Below are 19967 nucleotides of genomic sequence, written 5' to 3' on the forward strand. Positions count from 1 at the left end.
CCTTCTTCCTAGTCTGTCTTGGTCTGTAAGCTCAGCTGAAACTTGTCCATCATGGGTGACCCTGCCAGCATTGAAAATACTAGAGGCATAACTTCTAACATCACAGCAACATGCAAGTCATCACGATGCTACAAACTGACCAACAACTGTTTAGTAAGTACTTATTCTCCTCCCTCTTCCTTCCTTGGTGACCATCAGAGAAAGTTACTGGCTTTGTTGACTTTTTGTGAAAGTGGTATTATACAATGTCCGTCTTTTTGTGACTGACGTATCTCAGTCACTCAGTAGTGGCCTCCTGACTTATCCATTGTAAGACCCATCATGATTCTTTACCACTGAATAGTGTTTCATTTTATATACGAGCCCTGTTTTGCCCGTCCACTCTCCTACTGGTAGATGCGTGTGCTCTTGTCAGTAATGCTGCGGTGAACGTGGTTACGCATTCGTCTATTTGTGTCCCTGCTCTTATTTCTCCAGGATGTACACCTGGGAGCAGGATTGCTGGGTCATATGATATTTCTATTTCTAGCTGTTTGAAGAAGCATTTCCCCATTTTTCGTAGTGGTTTTAGCAGTTTACAATCCGACCAGCAGTGTGTAAGGGTTCCAGTGTCCCTGTAACTTCTCCAGCAGGTACTGGTTTTGGTTGGTTGTGTTTTTCTCTCCTTAGTGTCAGTTTTACAGGGGTGAGGTGGCATCTCATTGTCCCTTTGATTTGCATCCCTCTAATGCTCTGGTAGTGTAGTGGTTACGAATCAGGCTGCAAAATGCAAGGTCAGTAGTTCGAAACTACCAGCTGTTCCGTGGGAGAAAGATGAAGCTTTCTGCTCCCGTAAAGATTTACAGCCCCGGAAACCCTGTACAGGGTCGCTATGAGTTGGAACCGACTCCATGGCACACAACAACAACAACAACATGACTAATGATGGAGTCCTGGTGTAGCACTATAAAATAAGCACAGGAATGCTAGCCACAGGATTCGGCAGTTCAAGCCCACCAGCCACTCCTTGGAAATCCTGACAGGGTCGCTGTGAGTCAGTACCAACTTCGGTGACAGTTAACAACAACCTGTTTGTTAGTTACCTGACTGTCTTTTGGTGAAGTGTCTATTCATGTCCGTTGCCCATTTTCTGATTGGATTGTTTGTCCTTTGTTGTTGAAGTATTGAGGCTCTCAGTATATTTTAGAGATTAGATCGTGGTCAGATATTTTTCCCAGTTGTCACTTTCCCCCCAATTTTTCAGTTCTCTTTTATTGTTTTGGTAAAGTCTTTTGATGAGCATAAGTACTTAGTTTTTAGGCGGTCCCAGTTGTCTAGTTTTCCAGTTTTGCTGTTGTTGTTAGATAAAGAGCTATTGTTTACCTTTTTCCCTCTAGTAACAGCACTAAAATGACAGAAACACTTAAGAAATAGAAAGGGAGAGACAACAACAGAAACACAATTATTCAACCTGGAAAGCCGATGGTCTCCTGGCAACTGGTTTAGCTGCCTTTGGTGGTGGTGGTGGTTGTGTGCCACTGACTCAGTTCTGACTCAGAGCAACCCTATATAGGGTTTCCAAGGCTGTAAATCTTTATGGAAGCAGAAAGTCTCATCGTTCTCCCGCAGAGATGCTGGTAGATTCAAACTGCTGACCTTGAGGTTAGCAGCCCAGCTCATAATCCACTACACTATCAGGGGTCCATTCAGCCACCTTTAGAAAGCTGGAATCCAAGCTAGTAGTGAGGAGTCAGGAAACCATCAAATGGGTGAACTGGAAGCTCAGCATCTTCCAGGAGTGGGTGGAAACAGTTTTCTCTGAACCTGAGGGTGAAGAAGAGGCTGGAAACAGTAGGAATGTTTGTAAGGCTGAGTAAGAAGCAGTTAGAACCTTGTTCTTCATCCTTCCCTCTGGACACAAGCCGCAGCAGCTTTGCCCACGCCCAGCAGAAAACTGGAGGTGTGGTCCTTGGAACAGTAAGCTAGAGAGACTATGGACTTGGAGCCCCAGGCCCAGTTGAAAGCAGGTGGACGCTATGCTGAAAATGGAGGTGATTAAGGGAAACTCGACCAGAACATCCTGAGAAACAAGGCTGGTGAGATTTGATCTCGTGTAGTTTGAACATGTTATCAGAAGCCGCCAGTCCCTGGAGAAGGACATCATGCTTGGTAGAGGGTCTGTGAAAAGAGGAAGACCCCCATTGACATGGAGTGACACAGTGGCAGCAACAATGAGCTCAAGCATAACAACAGTTGTGAGGATGGTACAGGACGGGGCAGTGTTTTGTTCTGTTGTGCAGAGCACTAACCAACTGGACAACACCTACCAGTATACGGAAGGGTGTGACTCACTCCCAGTTCCCAGAATGCTGCAGGCAGCCGGGTTACTGGCCTCCAGGCAGAGGGCAGAGTCAGGAATCTGACCAGTCCAGAAATGAGATCTCCAGAAACAATAGACAAGGTCCTCCTGCTAAGACAAACCCACAGGTCACCTCAGAGTGAGGCCCTCCTCTGAGCCAGCTCCAGTCAGACATCCATCCAGAGGTTCCAGTCAGCTTGTCAGCACCTAACAAATCAGAATTGAAAGGAAAGACCAGAGCAAAACAGGAAATAGAGTCTGGTAAAAAGCAAGGAAAATGGTCAAAGACAAAATTAGAAGCCTAGCAGTAATCTCCTCAGAAGGGTAAGAGGAGACAAGGCTTCCGAGAAGCAACATGAAACCAACCGAACCCATTATCCCCAAGTCCGTTCCAGCTCATGCTGACTCCATGTGTGACACAGTAGAACTGCCCCTCGGAATTCTGGGCTGTAATCTTTATGAAGGCAAATCCCCAGGCCTTTATCTCATGGCAGAGTGGGTTTGAACCTCCAACTGCGTCAAACACAAACATTTGCACCACCTGGGGACCTAAAACAAGAACAGCACACCACAGGGGGAAAAAAAAAAAAAAGGAAACATTCAAAAAGCCAGAAAGAGTTCTTGAAAATAAAAAAATATGATAAAGAATTCAAAAGAAAGGTTGCAGATCATCTTGAGAACCATTTCACAGAAGAAAACAATACAAAATAATTAACGTTATCTACAACACCTAAATCAAAGTAGATGCTTCACAGTGTTGACTGAATCTTGTTGGTAGATGCTGTCCACTTGGTCTAACACAGCAACCCTGTGCACAACAGAACAAAACACTGCCCCATCCTTTGCCATCTTCACAGTTGTCATTATGCCTGGGTCCATTGTTGCAGCCATTGTGTCAGTCCATCTGGTTGCAGTTCTTCCTCTTTTTCAGTGACCCTCTCTCTACCAATCACCATGTCTTTCTCCAGGAACTGGTCCCTCCTGGTAACGTGTCCAAATTACACGAGACAAACTCTCATCATCTTTGCTTCTAAGCAATAATCTGACTGTACTTCTTCCAAAACACATTTGTTTGCTCTTCTGACAGTCCGTGGTATATTCAGTATTGTAGGCCCACACCAGAATTCACAGACATCAGTCTGTCTTCAGTCTTCCTTAGTTGCTCTCTAGTTTTTCATGCTGAGGAGGTGGTGTTTGAAAAGACCTTGAAAGGAATTGCACAAGCCAATTTCAAGACTTATTAGATAGCTACAGTAAAGGCCAGAGTGCCACAAGCAATTTGCAATTGGTGATTTGAATCCACCCTACAGCACCAGTGAAGAAAGGTCTGCAGATTACTGCCAAGAAAACTCTAGGGCCCTCGGTTCCCTCCGCAACACTTGGATTTCCCCTGCGTCAGAATCAATGTCACAGCAATGGGTTTGATTTTTTGCTTTTTAGATACAGGGCGGCTTCAAAAATGTCATGGAAAAATTCTATTATCTTTCAATTAAATTTTTTTCCCCCACAAACTTTTTGAAGCCCTCTCATCTAGCTACAAGTACTCAATGATTGTGTGGTACTGGTGGAGGGATAAAGATATAGATCAATAGAATCAACAAGTAAGCCCAAAATAGGCCCACACAAGTATTTTGACAAAAGTACAAGAGCAATTCCATGCAGGATGGTTTGCCTCTTCAACAAATACAAGTAGGTATCTAACCAAGCACTAAGCCCACTGCCATGGGGTCAGTTCCAACTGATAGTGCCCCCTACCGGACAGAGTAGAACTGCTCCCTTAGGTTTCTGACACTGTAAGAGCCCCCAGCAAGATGGATTGGCAAAATGGCCGCATCAATGGGCTCAAGCATGGCAACAACCGTGAGGTTGGCCCAGGACCGGGCAATGTTTCACTCTGTTGTGCATAGGGTCGCTATGAGTTGGTACTGACTCGATGGCACCTAACAACAACAACAACAAATGTTTGGAAGCAGACTGCCTCCCCTTTCTTCTGTGGAGCAGATGGTTGGCTTGAATTGTTGACCCACTTAAAGTGTTTCACCCACTGTGCCACCAGGGATCCTTTAATTGGATACTAAGGGACCAAAAACAAAAATGAAAAACTGAGACTCACCCTAAGCTTCACAGCCTACTAAAAAATTAACCTGATGAAACTTTTAGGAACAAAGCCATTGGGATCTTGTGCTAGAAAAAGTTCTTAGACTTGAAGCCAAAAGCATGATTCAGAAAAGAAAAAAAAAATTTTTTTTGATAAATTGGGCTCCATGAAAATTAAAAATCTCTAATTTTTTGGAAGACCTTCTGAAGAGATACTACAGAGTGAGAAGAAATATTTGCAAACTGCACATCCAACAAAGGATTAGTGTTTAGACAACATGAACAAACACTCCAACTAGGAAATGGGCAGCAGACACCAAAAAACAGTTTACTGCAGAGGATATTCAGATGAACACATGAAAAGATATTCAGCAGTGGAAATCATAATGAAATGTGACTACACACCTACCAGTATGGCTGAAATAACAAAATAAAATTGAATGCTGGCAAGGGTGGAGAGAAACCAAATCACTCATACATTGCTTTTTAGGTGTCTATAGTTTGGCAGTTTCTTAAAAACAACAACAAAAAAACCCACCAAAAATCCTAAATATACAGTTGCCATCCAACCCAGCAATTATGCTCCTGGGTATTTATTCCAGAAAAGTGGACACTTGGGGTCACACGCAAATGTCTATGTTATAGAAAACAGTCCCAAATTAGAAGCAAGCCCCAAAATGCCCTACAGTGGGTGAACGGTCTAACGTACCGGTGACCTTCCTGCTATGTGAGATACTGGTGGTTTAGCTTCTGGTATCATAGCAACCCACAAGCCACTACAGTATGATGGGCTGACAGATGGGTTATGGGCGTAGATACATAGGGGAACATATGCAGATTCAATGTTGTAAATTTGTGCCCAAACCCCAGAATTGTTTACAGCTTAAATGCTGTTTGGTAAGCACCATGGAATCAATTGTGACTCGTAACATCTCTATAGTGTTTCCAAGGAGTGGCTTAGTGGGTTTGAACCACTGACCTTGTGGTTACAAACAGTCCAGTGCTTATTCTACAGAAGTGCCACATCAGGACTCCATACCACGAAATAAATCCTCTTCATTTTCAATAAAACATCCACTTTCTTCACTTTTGGCCCTCAATGCCTGTTATCTGCTGACTAATACTGAAGCATAAAATTAAAGGCAGCCTAACCTTGATGTTTGCCTTCCCAGCTCTTCTTGTTTGTTGCTGTCGAGTAGGTTACGACCCCTAACAAGCCCACGAACAACAGAATGAGACACTCTGGTACCATCCTCACTATTGTTGCTACGCTTGAGTCCATTGTTGCTGCCACTGTTCCGAGCCATCTTGTTGGGGGTCTCCCTCTTTTTCACTGACCCACCATTTTACCAAGTATAATGTCCTTCTCCAAGTATAATGGTCTCTCTTGATGAGATGTCTGAAATATAAGAGACGAAGTCTGGTCATCTTGACTTCTAAAGAGCATTTTGGTGTTCTTCTTTCAACACAGATTTGTTTGTTCTTCTGGCAGTCCATGGTACCTTTAATATTTTCTCCAACATCATAATTCAAATGCATTGATTCTTCTATGGTCTTCCTTAGTCACTGCCAGACTTTCACATGGATATGAGGCTATTGAAAATACCACGACTTGGGTCAGGCACACTTTAGACCTCAAACTAATATCTTTGTTCTTGAACACTGAAAATGTCTTGTGTAGCAGATTTGCCTAGTGCAATAAGCCATTTGATTTCTTGACTGCTGCTTCCATGACAGTTGATAGTGGTTTCTAGCAAAATTAAGTCTTTGACAACTTCAATCTTTTCTTCATTTATTATGATGTTATTTATTAGCCCAGTAGTGAGGATTTTTGTTTTCTTTACATTGAGGTGCAACCCATACCAGAGGCTGTGATCATTAAGTCTTCTGTCCTTTCAGCAAGCAAGGTTGTATTATCTTGTGATACTTAAAAGTTCTGTATCAACTTGATGGAGCCAGGATTCTCAGTTGTTTAGCAGTTGATAGTTAACTCTATGATTATTGGCTACGAGCAGGCATACTTAACTCCATGATGATTGGCTGTGAGTAGTCAATGAACTGAAAGGGTGTTTCCTTGATGGTGTGGCCTGCTCCCAATATTAGACAAGCATCTTGCATCCTCCAACCTCTGGTAATTTGAACGTGAGTAAGCAAGCAAGGAGCTCTGGTAGTGTAGTCGTTATGAACCAGGCTGCGAACCTCAGGGTCAGCAGTTCTAAACTACTAGCGGTTCCACGGGAGACAAATGAGGCGTTCTGCTTCTGTAAAGATTTACAGCCTCGGAAACCCTGTGCAGGGTCACTATGAGTCAGAACTGACTCCACGGTACTTAACAACAAACAAGCAAGCTAGGTTGTATCATCTGCATATCACAGGTTGTTAATAAGTCTTCCTCCAATCCTGATGCCACGTTTTTCTTCATAGAACACAGCTTCTCAGATTATTTGCTCAGAATTCAGATTGAATACGTATGGTGAAAGAATACAACCCTGGCATACACCTTTCCTGATTTTAAACCATTTGGTGTTCCCTTGTTCTGTTCGAACAACCTCCTCTAAGTTCATGTACAGATTCCTCATGATCACAATTAAGTGTCCCCAAATACTCATTCTTTCCAATGTTGTCCATAGCTTTTCATAATCTATACAATCAAAAGCCTTTGCATAGTCAATAAAGCACAAGTAAACATCTTTCTGGTATTCTGTGCTTTCAGCCAAGATCCATCGGACATCAGCAATGATAACCCTCGTTACATGTCCTTGTCTGAATCTGGCTTGAATCTCTGGCAATTCCCTGCTAATGTACTATTGCAGCCAGTTTTGAATTATCTTTAGCAAAATTTTACTTGCATGTGATAATAATGATACTATCTGATGACTTCTGCATTCTGTTGGGTCACCTCTCTTTGGAATGGGCACAAATACAGATCTTTTCCAGGAAATTGGCCAGGTAGCTGTCTTGCAAATTTCTTGGCATAGATGAGTGAGTGCCTACAGTGTTGTATCCATTTGTTGTAAGATTTTGATTTATATTCTATTAATTCCCAGAGCCTTGTTCTTTGCCAAAGCCTTCAATGTACCTTGGACTTTTTCCTTCAGTTCCATTGGCTCTTGATCATATGCTACCTCTTGAAATGGTTGAACATCGACCATTTCTTTTTGGTAGAGTGGCTCTGTGTATTCCTTCCATCTTCTTTTTGATGATGCTCTCTGCATCATTCAGTATTTTAACCAAATAATCCTTAAGTATTGAAAGTCGAGGTTTGAATTTTTGCCTCAGTACTTTCAACTTGAGAAATGTTGAGCATATTCTTCCCATTTGGTTTTCTAACTCCTGATCTTTGCACATTTCATTATAATATATGACTTTGTCTTCTCAAGCTGCCCTTTGAAATTTTCTGTTCAGCTCTTGTACCTCCTCACTTCCATTTGCTTTAGCATCTCCACTCTGGAGAGCAAGTTTCAGAGTCTTTTCTGACATTCAATTTGGTCTTTTCTTTCTTCCTTGCCTTCTTACTGACCTTTTACATCCTTCCTGTATGATTTTCTTTCTCTTTTATTTATGTCATCCCACAACTCCTCAGGAGTCTAATGCATCAAATCTGTTCTTCCCATGATGTCTAAATTCAGGTGGGATATGTTCAATGTCATATTTTGCCTCTCTTTGACTTGTTTTAATTTTTTTCAGCTTCAGCCTAAACTTGCATAAACAATTGATGGTCTGTCCCACAGTCTGCCCCTGGCCTGGTTTTGCTGATGATACAGAGCTTTTCTACTGTCTGTTTCCATAGATGTAGTCAGTTTGATTTCTTTGTATTCCATTTGGTGAAATGTACATGTATAATCGTCTTTTATGTTGTTTTAAAAGATGTTTGCAATGAAGAAGCCATTGGTCTTGCAAAATTCTTTCATGGGATCTCCAGCATTGTTTCTCTCACCAAGGCCATATTTTCCAACTACTGATCCTTCCTCTTTATGTCTAACCTTTGTATTCCAATCTCCAATACGTCTTGATTGCATATTTGATCAATTTCAGGCTGAAGAAGTTGGTAGAATTCTTCAGTTTCATCATCTCTGGCTTTAGTGGTTAGTGCATAAATTTGAATTATAGTGGTATTAACTAATCTTTCCTGTAGGTGCATGGATATTATCCTATCACAGACAGCATTGTACATCATGACAGATCTTAATATGTTATTTTTGATGATGAATGCTATGCCATTCTTCTTCAGTTTATCATTCCTGACATAGTAAGCTATGTGATTCTCAGATTCAAAATAACCAACAACAGTCCATTTCAACTCACCAATGCCTAAGATATTGATGTATATGTGTTCCATTTCATTTTTGGCAAGTTTCAATTTTCCTAGATTCATACTTCATACATTCCATTTTCTGATTATTTATAGATGTTTACAGCTGTTTCTCTTCATTTTGAGTTGTGCCCAAGAAGCAAATGCAGGCAACATAGACAATGCAGAAGAAGAAAACAAAAACAAAAACTAGAAAAACATTCAAGTGATGAGTAAAACCCGTATAGCTTGTACTAATCTCTGTAGCTTAGTCATTTTCCTAATCCTACATGTTTTCCTTTCAATATTTCAATCCGTGGCCCATACTTACTTGAGCCTTTTAATAACTAATCATTAGCATTTTCCTGTGCTATTTATTGTTTTTCCATAAATTATTTTGTTGGCTACAGAGAATTCCATCACATCTTGATTATTTGACTAGTCCCCTACCACTAGACCCTTAGGTTAATTCTGATTTTTCATTATATAGTAAACCCAACAAAAATATCCTTTTGGAAAACAAACAAACAAACAACTTTGTATGCATCTCTGATAAATTCCTTAAGATAAATTCTTACACGTAGACCATCTGGGTCAATGAGTATGAGTATTTTTAAGATTTGTAGTAACTCTTGCCAACCAATTTAAATTCCTCTCAATGATTTATAAAGTTTTTCCTTGCTGTTTCCAATATTAGCTTTTAAAAGTGCTTTTAAACTATATTTTCTTCACTCCAAGAGACAGTGCTGCAAAGCCCCTGCCGGTTGAGTAGCCTGTGATGCATAGTGATCTTGTAGGTCAGACTACAGCTGTCCCATGAGGTTTCCAAGATTGTAAATCTTTATGGAAGCAAACAACCCTGTCTTTCTCTTGGAGCGGCTCTTCTCTGGGTTAACAGTTAAGCACTTAAGCACTTGAGCTACCAGGACGCCTCCCTGAGACAGTGCTGTTGTTATTTTTAAGTGCTGTTGAGTCAGTTCCGACTCATAGCAACCCTGTGTAGGGTTTCCAAGGAGTGGCTGGTGAGAGGTCATAAGTGGTAGGAAATCTGGTAGGTTTTCCATTCGACAACATATAACAGTCATGACAGGCTAGGTTGTGAGTCTGATGGTTAGTTTTCTCTATACTGTTTGTGGATGTGGTTTGCTGAGTTGTGGGATGAAGGATGTATATAAGGAAAAGCTTGTTGTAGGGTGCAAGTCGATTCTAACTCTAATGACTCCATGTGACCGAGTAGAACTGCCCCTATAGGCTTGTGGTGCTGTAGGATAAGCACTGGATAGCATGGTCAGTTTGAACTACAAGGTTGGCAGTTCAAACTCACCAGGCACTCCTCTCCTCAGAGACCCTGTACTACAGGGTTGCTATGAGTCAGAACCGACTCATTGACACTTAACAACACTAGCAGTCTTTAGGGGAGCCAATGACCAGGTCTTTCTTCCATGGAGCTGCTGGGTGGCTTTGAATCGCCAACCTTTTGATGAACAGCCAATCGCTGAGATGTGCTTCCAGAGCTCCAAAGAAAGAACCCTTTGTTTCTGAACCACGAATGAGGAGGTGTGGCTTCTTGTCCTAGCTAGCCATGTTTCCTGAGGCAAGCGCCACATGCTCTGGAATTTAGTTTGAACACCTCAGAGGAGACAGTAGGATTCTCATCTGTGTGAGTTAAGGTGGATTTACCCTCCAGAGACCATATATGACAAACTTCAAAGACTCCCTCCTAATCAGTACCAGCATGCTTATTGATTAGCATAACGAATGCTGGCCACCTTCTTTTGTTGATGAGATGAATGGTGGACAAGAGAAGAAGCAGCTGTGTGCAGACTGCACAAGCTTCCTGTGTATTTTATGAACAGCATCATAAGCAGGTTCAGCAACGGGACAGCGCCTGGGCTTGAACTCCTGTTCCCAAGACCTCCTCTTACCCAATGATCTGGTCACTTGGCCTGACTAGAAGGGGATCTGAGTGTGTCATTTTCAAGGTGACACTGTTGCCTTGAAGAGATAAGTCTTGCACAGGGCCCTACTGGGCTCCTGGATTCAGTTTGTGGACTCTTGGTATCGGCTTGTTAAATTATGTTCTTGTGGCAGAATACAACCAGAGACTTACCTTCATGGTGATATAATTCATGCTACACAGCTCCTCCTCTCCTAGGCTTCGGACAGGTCACCAGGAGGGACCAGACCCTGGAGAAGGACATCTTGCTTGATAAAGTGGAGGTTCAGCCAAAAAGAGGAAGCCTCCTTCCCCCTCCCCACCCCCAACAAGATGGGTTGACGCAACAGTTGCAATGCTTAAACAGCAAAGATTGTGAGGACGGTGCAGGGCTGGGCAGTGCTCCATTCTGTTGTACATGGGGTTGCTTTGAGTCAGAACTAACACACCTCACAACAGCCTCCCAGAAAGGTGTTTTGTGGCATCGTTTGCTTTCAACATGGTGTGGCGCTGCAGGCGAATGCGCCTGACTGCAAAGTTGGTTTAAACTGCAAAGTTGGCAGTTCAAGTTTACCAGCCACTCCTAGGAAATCCTATACAGGGCCACTATGGGTCAGAATCGACTTGATGGTACTTAACAACCACAGCAACAACAAACCTAAGGAGTCCTGGTGTGACACCATCAGATAAGCACTGGACCACAAGTTCAGTTTGAACTCACCAGCTGTTCCTCTGAAACTCTATACAGTAGGGGTGGGAAATGTCTGGCCCAAGGCCTGTATGTTGTTGTTGTTGGGTGCCATTAAGTCAGTTCTGACCCATAGCGACCCTGTATAGGGTTTCCAAGGAGCAGCTGGTGAGCTTGAACCGCTGACCTTGCAGTTCAAACAGCTTTGCAGTCTGGCGCATGAACCCACAGCACCACACCAGGACTCCAGTATGTTGTTGTTGTTATGTGCCATGGAGTTGGTTCCGACTCATAGTGACCCTGTACAGGGTTTCTGAGGCTGGGAATCTTTACGGGAGCAGAAAGTCTCATCTTTCTCCCACAGAACAGCTGGTAGTTTCGAACCGCTGACCTTGTGGCTCACAGCCCGATTCGTAACCACTACGCTACCAGAGCTCCTTGGACTCCAGTTTAAGGCCTATGAAATCACTTGGTCTGTACCTGCCAGGGCAACCTCAACTCCAGCCATCACACTGTTGTTGTTAAGTGCCCTCAAGTCAGTTTCAACCCATAGCAACCCTGTATAAGGTTTCCAAGGAATGGCTGGTGAGCTTGCACTACCGACCTTGCAGATCAAACTGACTTTGTGGTCCAGCTCATTAAACTATCACATTAGGGGTGAGTTAATTAAATGTTTGACCCAATATAGCAGGCTAAGTTTGTTTGTTTTTTAAGTTTTTATTGTGAATTGAGTGATAGTTTACATGGGAGAACATCGGTTTTACTCTGATCATTTCATTGCTATGACTACAATCTCTTCCATGTGTCATCATTCAACAGTATTTTTGCTTCTATTCCCTCTGTTGTGTTTTTTTTGGGAGGGGATGATATATACACAAAAACATCCTGGAGTATATAATCATTTAAACAACCAAAGGGCACATTCTGCAAGCCTGCCTCCTGGCCACCAGCACTCAGTTGTTCTCTTTCCATGAATCTAGAGTCCTCAGCTGCTCCCTCTCTCCATGTCCTTATCTCTGCCTCCATCTCTGGTGTCGCTGCTTCTCTGGTTAGGGTCCCACATTCCGCTCGTGCCTTTTGCCCTTGATGGTCCTAGGGTCCTTTGCTTCTGGACTGTAAGATTAACTAGTCTCCCTTTTTTGTTACAAAACTTCTACCTTTATAGTTGTGACAGTTTTAATTAGTCATGATAACAATTAACTCACTATTGAATCATAAGAATTTTATCCCCATCTCTTTTCACCAGACCCATCTAGACAAGATGAAAACTATTCAGTGGGGACTCTATCTTTCCTCACACACTCTGAAACTAAAATCCCTCTTGAAACCTTGTAAGCCAGTCACTTTGTGCCTTTATAGCCCCCCTCCCCATTTTAGGTAGCCAGTGTCTAAGTTGCCCATCACTATCACCCCTGTATACAGAGAGGATAGCATTGATACTTGATATGAAGGCTCCTTCCCTCTCAGTTGGTATTTTGAGCAACTAAATCCATAAGTATAGGTCAAGTTCATCATATTGTATGTAGCAACTTACACTTGTTTCCTTTATCAAAAATTGTTTTTTTAATCTTCCTCTAGTCAAGTTGTGATTATCAAGCCATTAAGACTAGGTCAAATGGGTACTGTCTGCAAGTTTGGGTGTTCTTGTGCATCTCCCCTCACTTCATATCAGCTGGATGTGTCCCTCTCAGCTCTAGCCCTCTGTGGCTATGTCCTTGTCCGTGGGCTCAAGTGTCCCCAGCTCTCACCACAGTTTGGACCAACCAGCCCTTCCTCTTCTCTCTCTCATCTCCAGGTCAACCAGAGTCTGTGGAACATGGTCAAGCTCAGCCCATATCTTCATTGCTGTCTTTTCTCCTCTTCCACTCACCAGCTGACCAGTGTGGTCACCAGCAAGCTTATATGCTTGTTTGTGTGTTCCCTTTGAGTTTCAGTCTTGGAAGGGGGTTGTCCTGAAGGGACTTGATTGCTTGCCTTGATGGCTCCCTGGAAACAACTTGCTTGTTCTTATAGTAAGCAGGTTAAGTTTTAAGGTGATAATTTTGTATGGCTCGCAAGTGATGTTACAGATTTTGGCAGAAAAAAGGTTCCCTGCTCCTGCTCTAAAGGAGCTCTGGTAGCGTAGTGGTTACGAATCAGGCTGCGAACCTTAAGGTCAGTGGTTCAAAACTACCAGCCGCTCCGCGGGAGAAAGATGAGGCTTTCTACTCCTGTAAAGATTTACACCCTCGGAAACCCTGTACAGGGTCGCTATGGGTGGGAACCGACTCGACGGCACTTAACAACAACAACAACAAGCTCCTGCTCTGCAGGGTTGTTATGAATCACAACCAAATCAGTGGCACTTAACAAGAGCAGGACTAGCAACACTAACCTCAAGGATGGCATACTGAGCCCATCGGAAGAAAGCACCTCAGAAGCAAGGCCTGGTGGTATGCGTCCCTAAAAAGGACAGCCAAGAAACCCCTGTGGAGCAGCTGTGTTCTGTCACATCGGATCACCATAAATCAAGGTCAACTCAAAGGCATCAGGTTGGGTATTTTGTTGAAAAGGTTATAGGGAAGGAGACATTTCACTTCTGACATTGCTCCTTTGAAACGTTGTACCACCTGCATTGTGTGCGATGGACTTCTGCCTTCTCTGTTCATTTTAAAGGTTTTAGAGGATGTGGAATAAAGAACGTGGCCGTTGCATTCAGACCGCCCAGTGGTAATCCCAGCCCTGCTGAACATGAACTGCCTAGCTAGTTACTCTGTAAATTCTAGGTGGTTGGAAGGTGTCAGTAGGTTGGTTTATGACTCAGCAACTCCAGGTGACAGTAGAAATGCACCACAGGGTTCTCTAGGTGGCCATCTCTACAGGAAGGGGCCCTGGTCATGCACTGGTTAAACACTCAGTTGTGAACCAAAAGGTCAGTGGTTCGAACCCACCAGCCACTCCAGAGGAGAGAGATGTGGAAATCTGCTTCCGTAAAGATGACCACCTCAGAAATCCTGCGGGTCAAGTCGGATTCAATGTGAGGGCAGTGGGTTTGGTAGTTATGCTAACCTAAAGGTTGTTGGTTCAGAACCCCACAGTGCTCCAGGTGAGAAAGCCTTGGCCGTCTGCTAATATCAAGGTTGTTGTTATTGGGAGCCATTGAGTATTGTCAACGTGTAGTGACTCCGTGTAACACAGTCTAACTGTCCCTTACAGTTTTCTAGGGTGTAATTTTTTATAGGAGAAGATAACAAGGTCTTTATCCAGCAGAGCCACTGGGTGGGCTCAAACTACAAACCTTTCCATTACTAACTAATCTGTTGCGAACAGATTTTTTTCCACATCTTTTTTCTAGCGACCTGCTTCTGTAAAGATCATATCCAAGAACACTCTATGGGACAGTTCTATTTGTTGAAAATGTCTCAACAGCATCTAACAACAAGATTCTCTAAGGAAAATGTTCCGTGATACACAACCCTATTTTCTGGTTTGATGTGTTGCTATAGAAACCATGTGGGAGCCATGTCTGACTTCCCCTGAGTTCACAAAGGGGGAAGAGGCTCAAACTCAAACTCAGTCCAAGGTTGATTGCTAGAAAGCAGAGGTCAGACATGCGTCCACCCTACAACCTTCTTTACGCTTGTCTGACACCAACCATCTCTCCTTCCCCAGCATGCTCTGCTTCACACTGGGTTTCCATAATCCATTGCAATGGCCACACAGAACTTATAACAATAGTCACGATGATGGGGTTTATTAGGGAAGTGACCAGGGTGCAATTCAGGATCAAAACCAGCTCAGGATGCAGCAGTTCTCCAGTCAGGAAGGCTGTACTGCAGGCATGCCTCACTCTGTCTTCAGCCTCTCAGCCATGTGGTCCCTCGGCCTCTGCCCTGCTCTGGCAAGTATTGCAAAGTTCTCTTAGCCGGGCTGTGAATGCCGAAAGGGCACATTCTGCAAGCTAGTCCCCTGCCCGTAGGCAGTCAGCTTCACTCAGTCCATGGGTCTAGAGCCCGAAGCTGCTCTTTCTCCATACCACTGCCTCTGCCGTCACCTGTGCTGTCATCTGAGGGATCTCACATGTCACTCATACTCTTTTGTGTTGATGGTCTTGGGATCTTCCGTCTCTGCTTCTGAGATGGTTCCTTTGAAACCCAGCTTTAGAGCAAACTAACCAATCCTAGTCTTAGAGTCCTCTATACCTTTTTTGCATAGTCCCACCCAATCACTTGGGAATTAAGAAGACTGGATAGACAAGCCACATCAAGTAGATTCAAGGCATCACAGCTGCCAATTGCAAAGCTAGAGCTGATGTTGGATACAGAGTGCGTACCGCCGCTATTTTTCAACACCACAAACCTTGGTACTGGAGTAACTCTTGATTCCTATCCCCTTGTGTTCCATTGCAGATAATCTTCAGATGGTGGAAGATCTCTCTGAGGAGTGAGTATCGAACAGCCAAACCTGGAGAAGTCAAAGAATCTCACGTAGACTTCCTAGAGAATTCACATCTTCAAGGCAAGGAAAGGGGCATTTCAGGGATTTGCTGTTCAGTTCTTTAATCGGTGATCAATTCTGCTAGAGAAGTAGCACATTGCTCATCATCTCAGGGAGCAATAGGGAATTAGGTTCTAGAAATAACAGAACATTGGGTTCTTAGAAAAGCAGAAAGCAGTAGCATATCATGAGATTTTCTTATGGGAAATATCTTGATGTAGTTAAGATTCCAGGTCAACATGTGGATCCCATTAATATACGGTTGTTGTTACTGAGTGTCGTCAAGTCAGTTCCAACCCATAGTGACCCTGTGTAGGGTTTCTAAGGAGCCGCATATAGAGGGTCGCTTACAGAGCGGAGCCTCCAGGCTCTTTACTGGGAGAGCTAGGTTCACTGACCATGGAGCTGGAGGTGAGTGTATTTACGATGAGGCTTAGGGTGGAGTGGAGTGCCCTTTGGGCATTTATGTGGCGGCGGTGTGCCATGGAATCAGTTCCAACTCATAGCGACCCTGCATAGGATTTCCCAGGCTATAAATCTTTACAGGAGCAGAAAGCTTCATCTTTCTCCCGGACAGTGGCTGATAGTTTCGAACTGCTGACCTTCAGGTTAGCAGCACAACTTGTAACCACTACACTACCAGAGCTCCTTTTGGGCATTTATTGTTGTTGTTGTTGTTAAGTGCCATCAAGTCGGTTCCAACCCATAGTGACCCTTTATAGGGTTTCCAAGGAGCGGCTGGTGAGCTTTGAAACACCGACCCTGTGGTTCAAACGACTTTTATAGGCAGCACGAAAAGACCTTTGTAACATTGCCCGAGCAGGGCAGAGGCCAAGGGGTAGAGCGGTTGTGAGATCGAGGACCAGAGAGAGGCGTGCTTGTGGGCCCAGCTGAGAAGAGGCATTCCACACCAGAGAACTGTGTTTGAGCACTCTGAGCCTGTCAGCTTCACAAGGAAACCTGCGAGTTCTGTGTGGCTGCTGCAGTGAGTTGTAGATCCCAGGGGAGAAGCCGAGGATGCCGGGGAGGGGTGGGTGGTGTCAGAACTGACAGGTCTGACCACCACCTCAGAGAACTCAGCCTTGGACTGGTGTTGTTTGATGCTTTTCACCCCCTGTGAAGTCAGAGGGGTCAGACTCTGCCCTCACACCCTTCATGCATAGTTGTTGTTGTTATGTGCTGTGGAGTCGGTTCCGACTCATAGCGACCCTGTACAGAGTTTCCGAGGCTGTAAATCTTTACGGGAGCAGAAAGCCTTATCTTTCTCCCGCGGAACAGCTGATTGTGAGATTAGTAGCCCGACTCGTAACCACTACGCTACCAGAGCACCTTTCATGCATAGTAGTAGGTGTTGTTAGGGGGAGAAGGTTTTGTTTTGTTTTCCCTTGAATAACTAGAGGTCTGGCTTGATTATGGTGGGGGGAAAGTTGAAAAGGATAGTGACAAAGATCGCACAATGTGAAGAATCGAATCAGTGTCACCAAATTGTACATGTGGAAATTGTTGGATTGGTGAAAGTTTTATTGTGTATATTTTCACTCCAATTAAAAAAAAAATGTTGGGATTGATTGCCTAAAATCCCTGCCAATGCGTTCATCTTACTTCCTTCATGCCTTCATAGCATGCTTTGATACAACTCATTATCGGCTTCAGCAAGAACCATTTGGGAGAAAGACTGTTCACTTTTCAACTGATGAGAGCTCATTCCAGGCATGCCATACTTACTTAACGGAGAACCAGCCTGCTCCACACAGATAGCTCTGAAGTCAGCTTCTAGGAAACACTTCATTTTCAAGTTAGGGCCTATATTATTTTCTAATCACTCTAATGACTACCCCAAAGCCCAGAGTCTAGTGAGTGCTGACTGGTAACTGAAAGGTCATGTGGTTTTCTAGTTGATGGCTGTAAACACCTGGAGATAGGAGTTTGGACTGAGAGACTGGAAGGGAAGGTCAGCAATTGGCTTCTGAGGGCTGGTTCAGTACCAACCCCTCCTATGCCCTAGATACCAGCAGACCTGGGAGATAGTACAGGTATAGTCCCAAACCACCTAAACACAGCACATACCGCAATCAAGTGGGCCACACGGATTTTCTGTTGACACTACACTGTTGTCCTTTAAATGCACAGCCGCGTGATCAAACCGTCTCAACTAGTGTGAGAATGACAAATATGGGATGCAGAGACACCAAGTGAGCACAGGCTGTTGGAACAATGGCACCCATAGAGTTGGCTCCATGCGCGGTTGTCACCAGCCTTCAATTTATAACGTGCAATTAAACAAGATATGTTTGGACTGGGGCTGGGGGGCTTCATTGGTTTCAGGATTATCACTTGGAAGACTCTGGATAAAACGAGGCAATAACGCACATTTTCAGCTTCTGGTACCCTGGCCCACCTGTTGGTTCTCCTCCTACCTGGAGAGGAAGGGTGTCTAGGGGTGCAGTCAGGCAGGGAAGGTCAAGGAGACTTTACAGTGAGGCTGGAGGGTCCCAGTCTCGGCCTGGCCAGTTCCAAAGCCCCTGGGTCGAGTTCTAGGTCTCCCAGTGCCCCGGAGCACCCTAGCAGAGGGGAGAAGTCCGAACAACACTGTCTGTGGTTCCTCACGCACCTTCTCCACTTCTCACAGCGGGGCCCTCCCAAAGCCAGCTCCGTCCAGCTGAAGACTGGCTCACTGTGGCCGAGTGCCAGGGCTGGTGGTCATCAACCAGGGTTTGAGTGTGTTTGCTGGCCAGCTGTGGGACCATGGCCCATGACTCATCTCGTCTATGAATCAGTCTTCTCATCCTTCACTGAGGATAATCATATTTATGTCATGCATCTATTGTGAGCATTCAGTGACCCACTACGACGGGGTCATGGTACACACTCAGCTCTTGATCATCATTTGTTGTTGTTGTTGTTAAAGAAATAATGTTTGATTGGATTTGTTCTACTGCCATATCCCTAAGAATTTCCCCCCAGCTTTTCTCACTTCAAACTCTTCTCCATCTGATATCTTAACACAGTGACAACCTGTCCCTGGAAATCTGGGTCACCTTGGCAGAGGACCAGCGCCATGTCACCCTGCTCCCTCGGCCTCTCAGCAGATTCTTGTGACATTTTCTTCTCCTCTTTTCCTGTCTCAGGAGTCTCCTCCCACCTCATGTCTCCTCTACTGTGTCATCTCTCTACCTCTCAGTGTTGGGCCTCTGCGCTTGTTGATCCCTACTTACTACTCCCCGGGGGGAATAGATCTGATTTTAAATGTTGTTGTTCTGAGGTGCTACCAAGTCGGTACCGACTCATAGAGGCCCTATGCACAACAGAATGAAACACTGCCCAGTCCTGGGCTCAACCTCACAATCGCTGCTACGCCTGAGCTCATCACTGCTGCCACTGAGCCAATCCATCGCTTTGGGGTCTTCCTCTTTTTCTCCGACCCTCCACTTCACCAAACATGATATCCCTCTCCAGTGATTGGTTCCTCCAGACAATATGTCCGAAGTATGAGAGACGAAGTTTGGCCATCCTGGCCTCCAAGGAGCACTCTGGCTGTACTTCTTCCAACACAGAGCTGTTTGTTCTTTTGGCAGCCCATGGCACTTTCAGTATTCTCCTCCAGCACACCATAACTCAAATGCCTCAATTCTTCTACGGTTTTAAATGAAGGTGTTGGTGTGCCGTGGAGTCATTTCCAACACATAGAGACCCTGTATGGCCTCTCCTAAATCTTTACAGGAACAGAAAGCCTCATCTTTCTCCCAAGGAACCACTGGTAGTTTCGAACTGCTGACTTGAGGTTATCAGCCTGACTCGTAACCATGGTTTTAAATACCTCCCCTAAACAGGGAAGTCCCAGTTGGATCTCTCCTGCATGGACCTTTCCCCAACCTCCAGACTCATATATTTATCTAGCCGTCCTCTTGATGTGTCCATTCAAGGATCTCAGACTTAAGGTGTCCGGAAGTAGCTCCTGATCCCTCACTCCCCACCCTTGTCAGGCCCAAACCTTACTGTTCTCCTTGATCCTTTTCATCTTTATAGACACTAGATCCAGTCCACCAGCAGACCCTGAATCTGGACTTGTCTCTGTTTCTAGAGCTCCCTCTGTACTGGAGGTTTCTGGAGGTAGAATGACTCCAAGATGGCCCCTGAACCC

At 44.3% G+C, this 19967-nt stretch overlaps 1 protein-coding gene across 1 annotated transcript in view; it reads left to right on the forward strand.

Annotated features, from left to right (window-relative positions):
* Window positions 1-19967, forward strand: part of FBXO36 (F-box protein 36) — a 90412-nt gene that overhangs the window by 48621 nt on the left and 21824 nt on the right. The window contains exon 2 of the mRNA XM_006866793.1: window positions 15739-15847. Within this exon, the coding sequence (XP_006866855.1) occupies window positions 15739-15847 (109 nt within the window). The remainder of the gene's footprint in view (window positions 1-15738; window positions 15848-19967) is intronic.

The sequence above is a fragment of the Chrysochloris asiatica genome, unplaced genomic scaffold, assembly GCF_000296735.1.
Source record: "Chrysochloris asiatica unplaced genomic scaffold, ChrAsi1.0 scaffold00096, whole genome shotgun sequence".
NCBI classification, from domain to species: Eukaryota; Metazoa; Chordata; class Mammalia; order Afrosoricida; family Chrysochloridae; genus Chrysochloris; species Chrysochloris asiatica.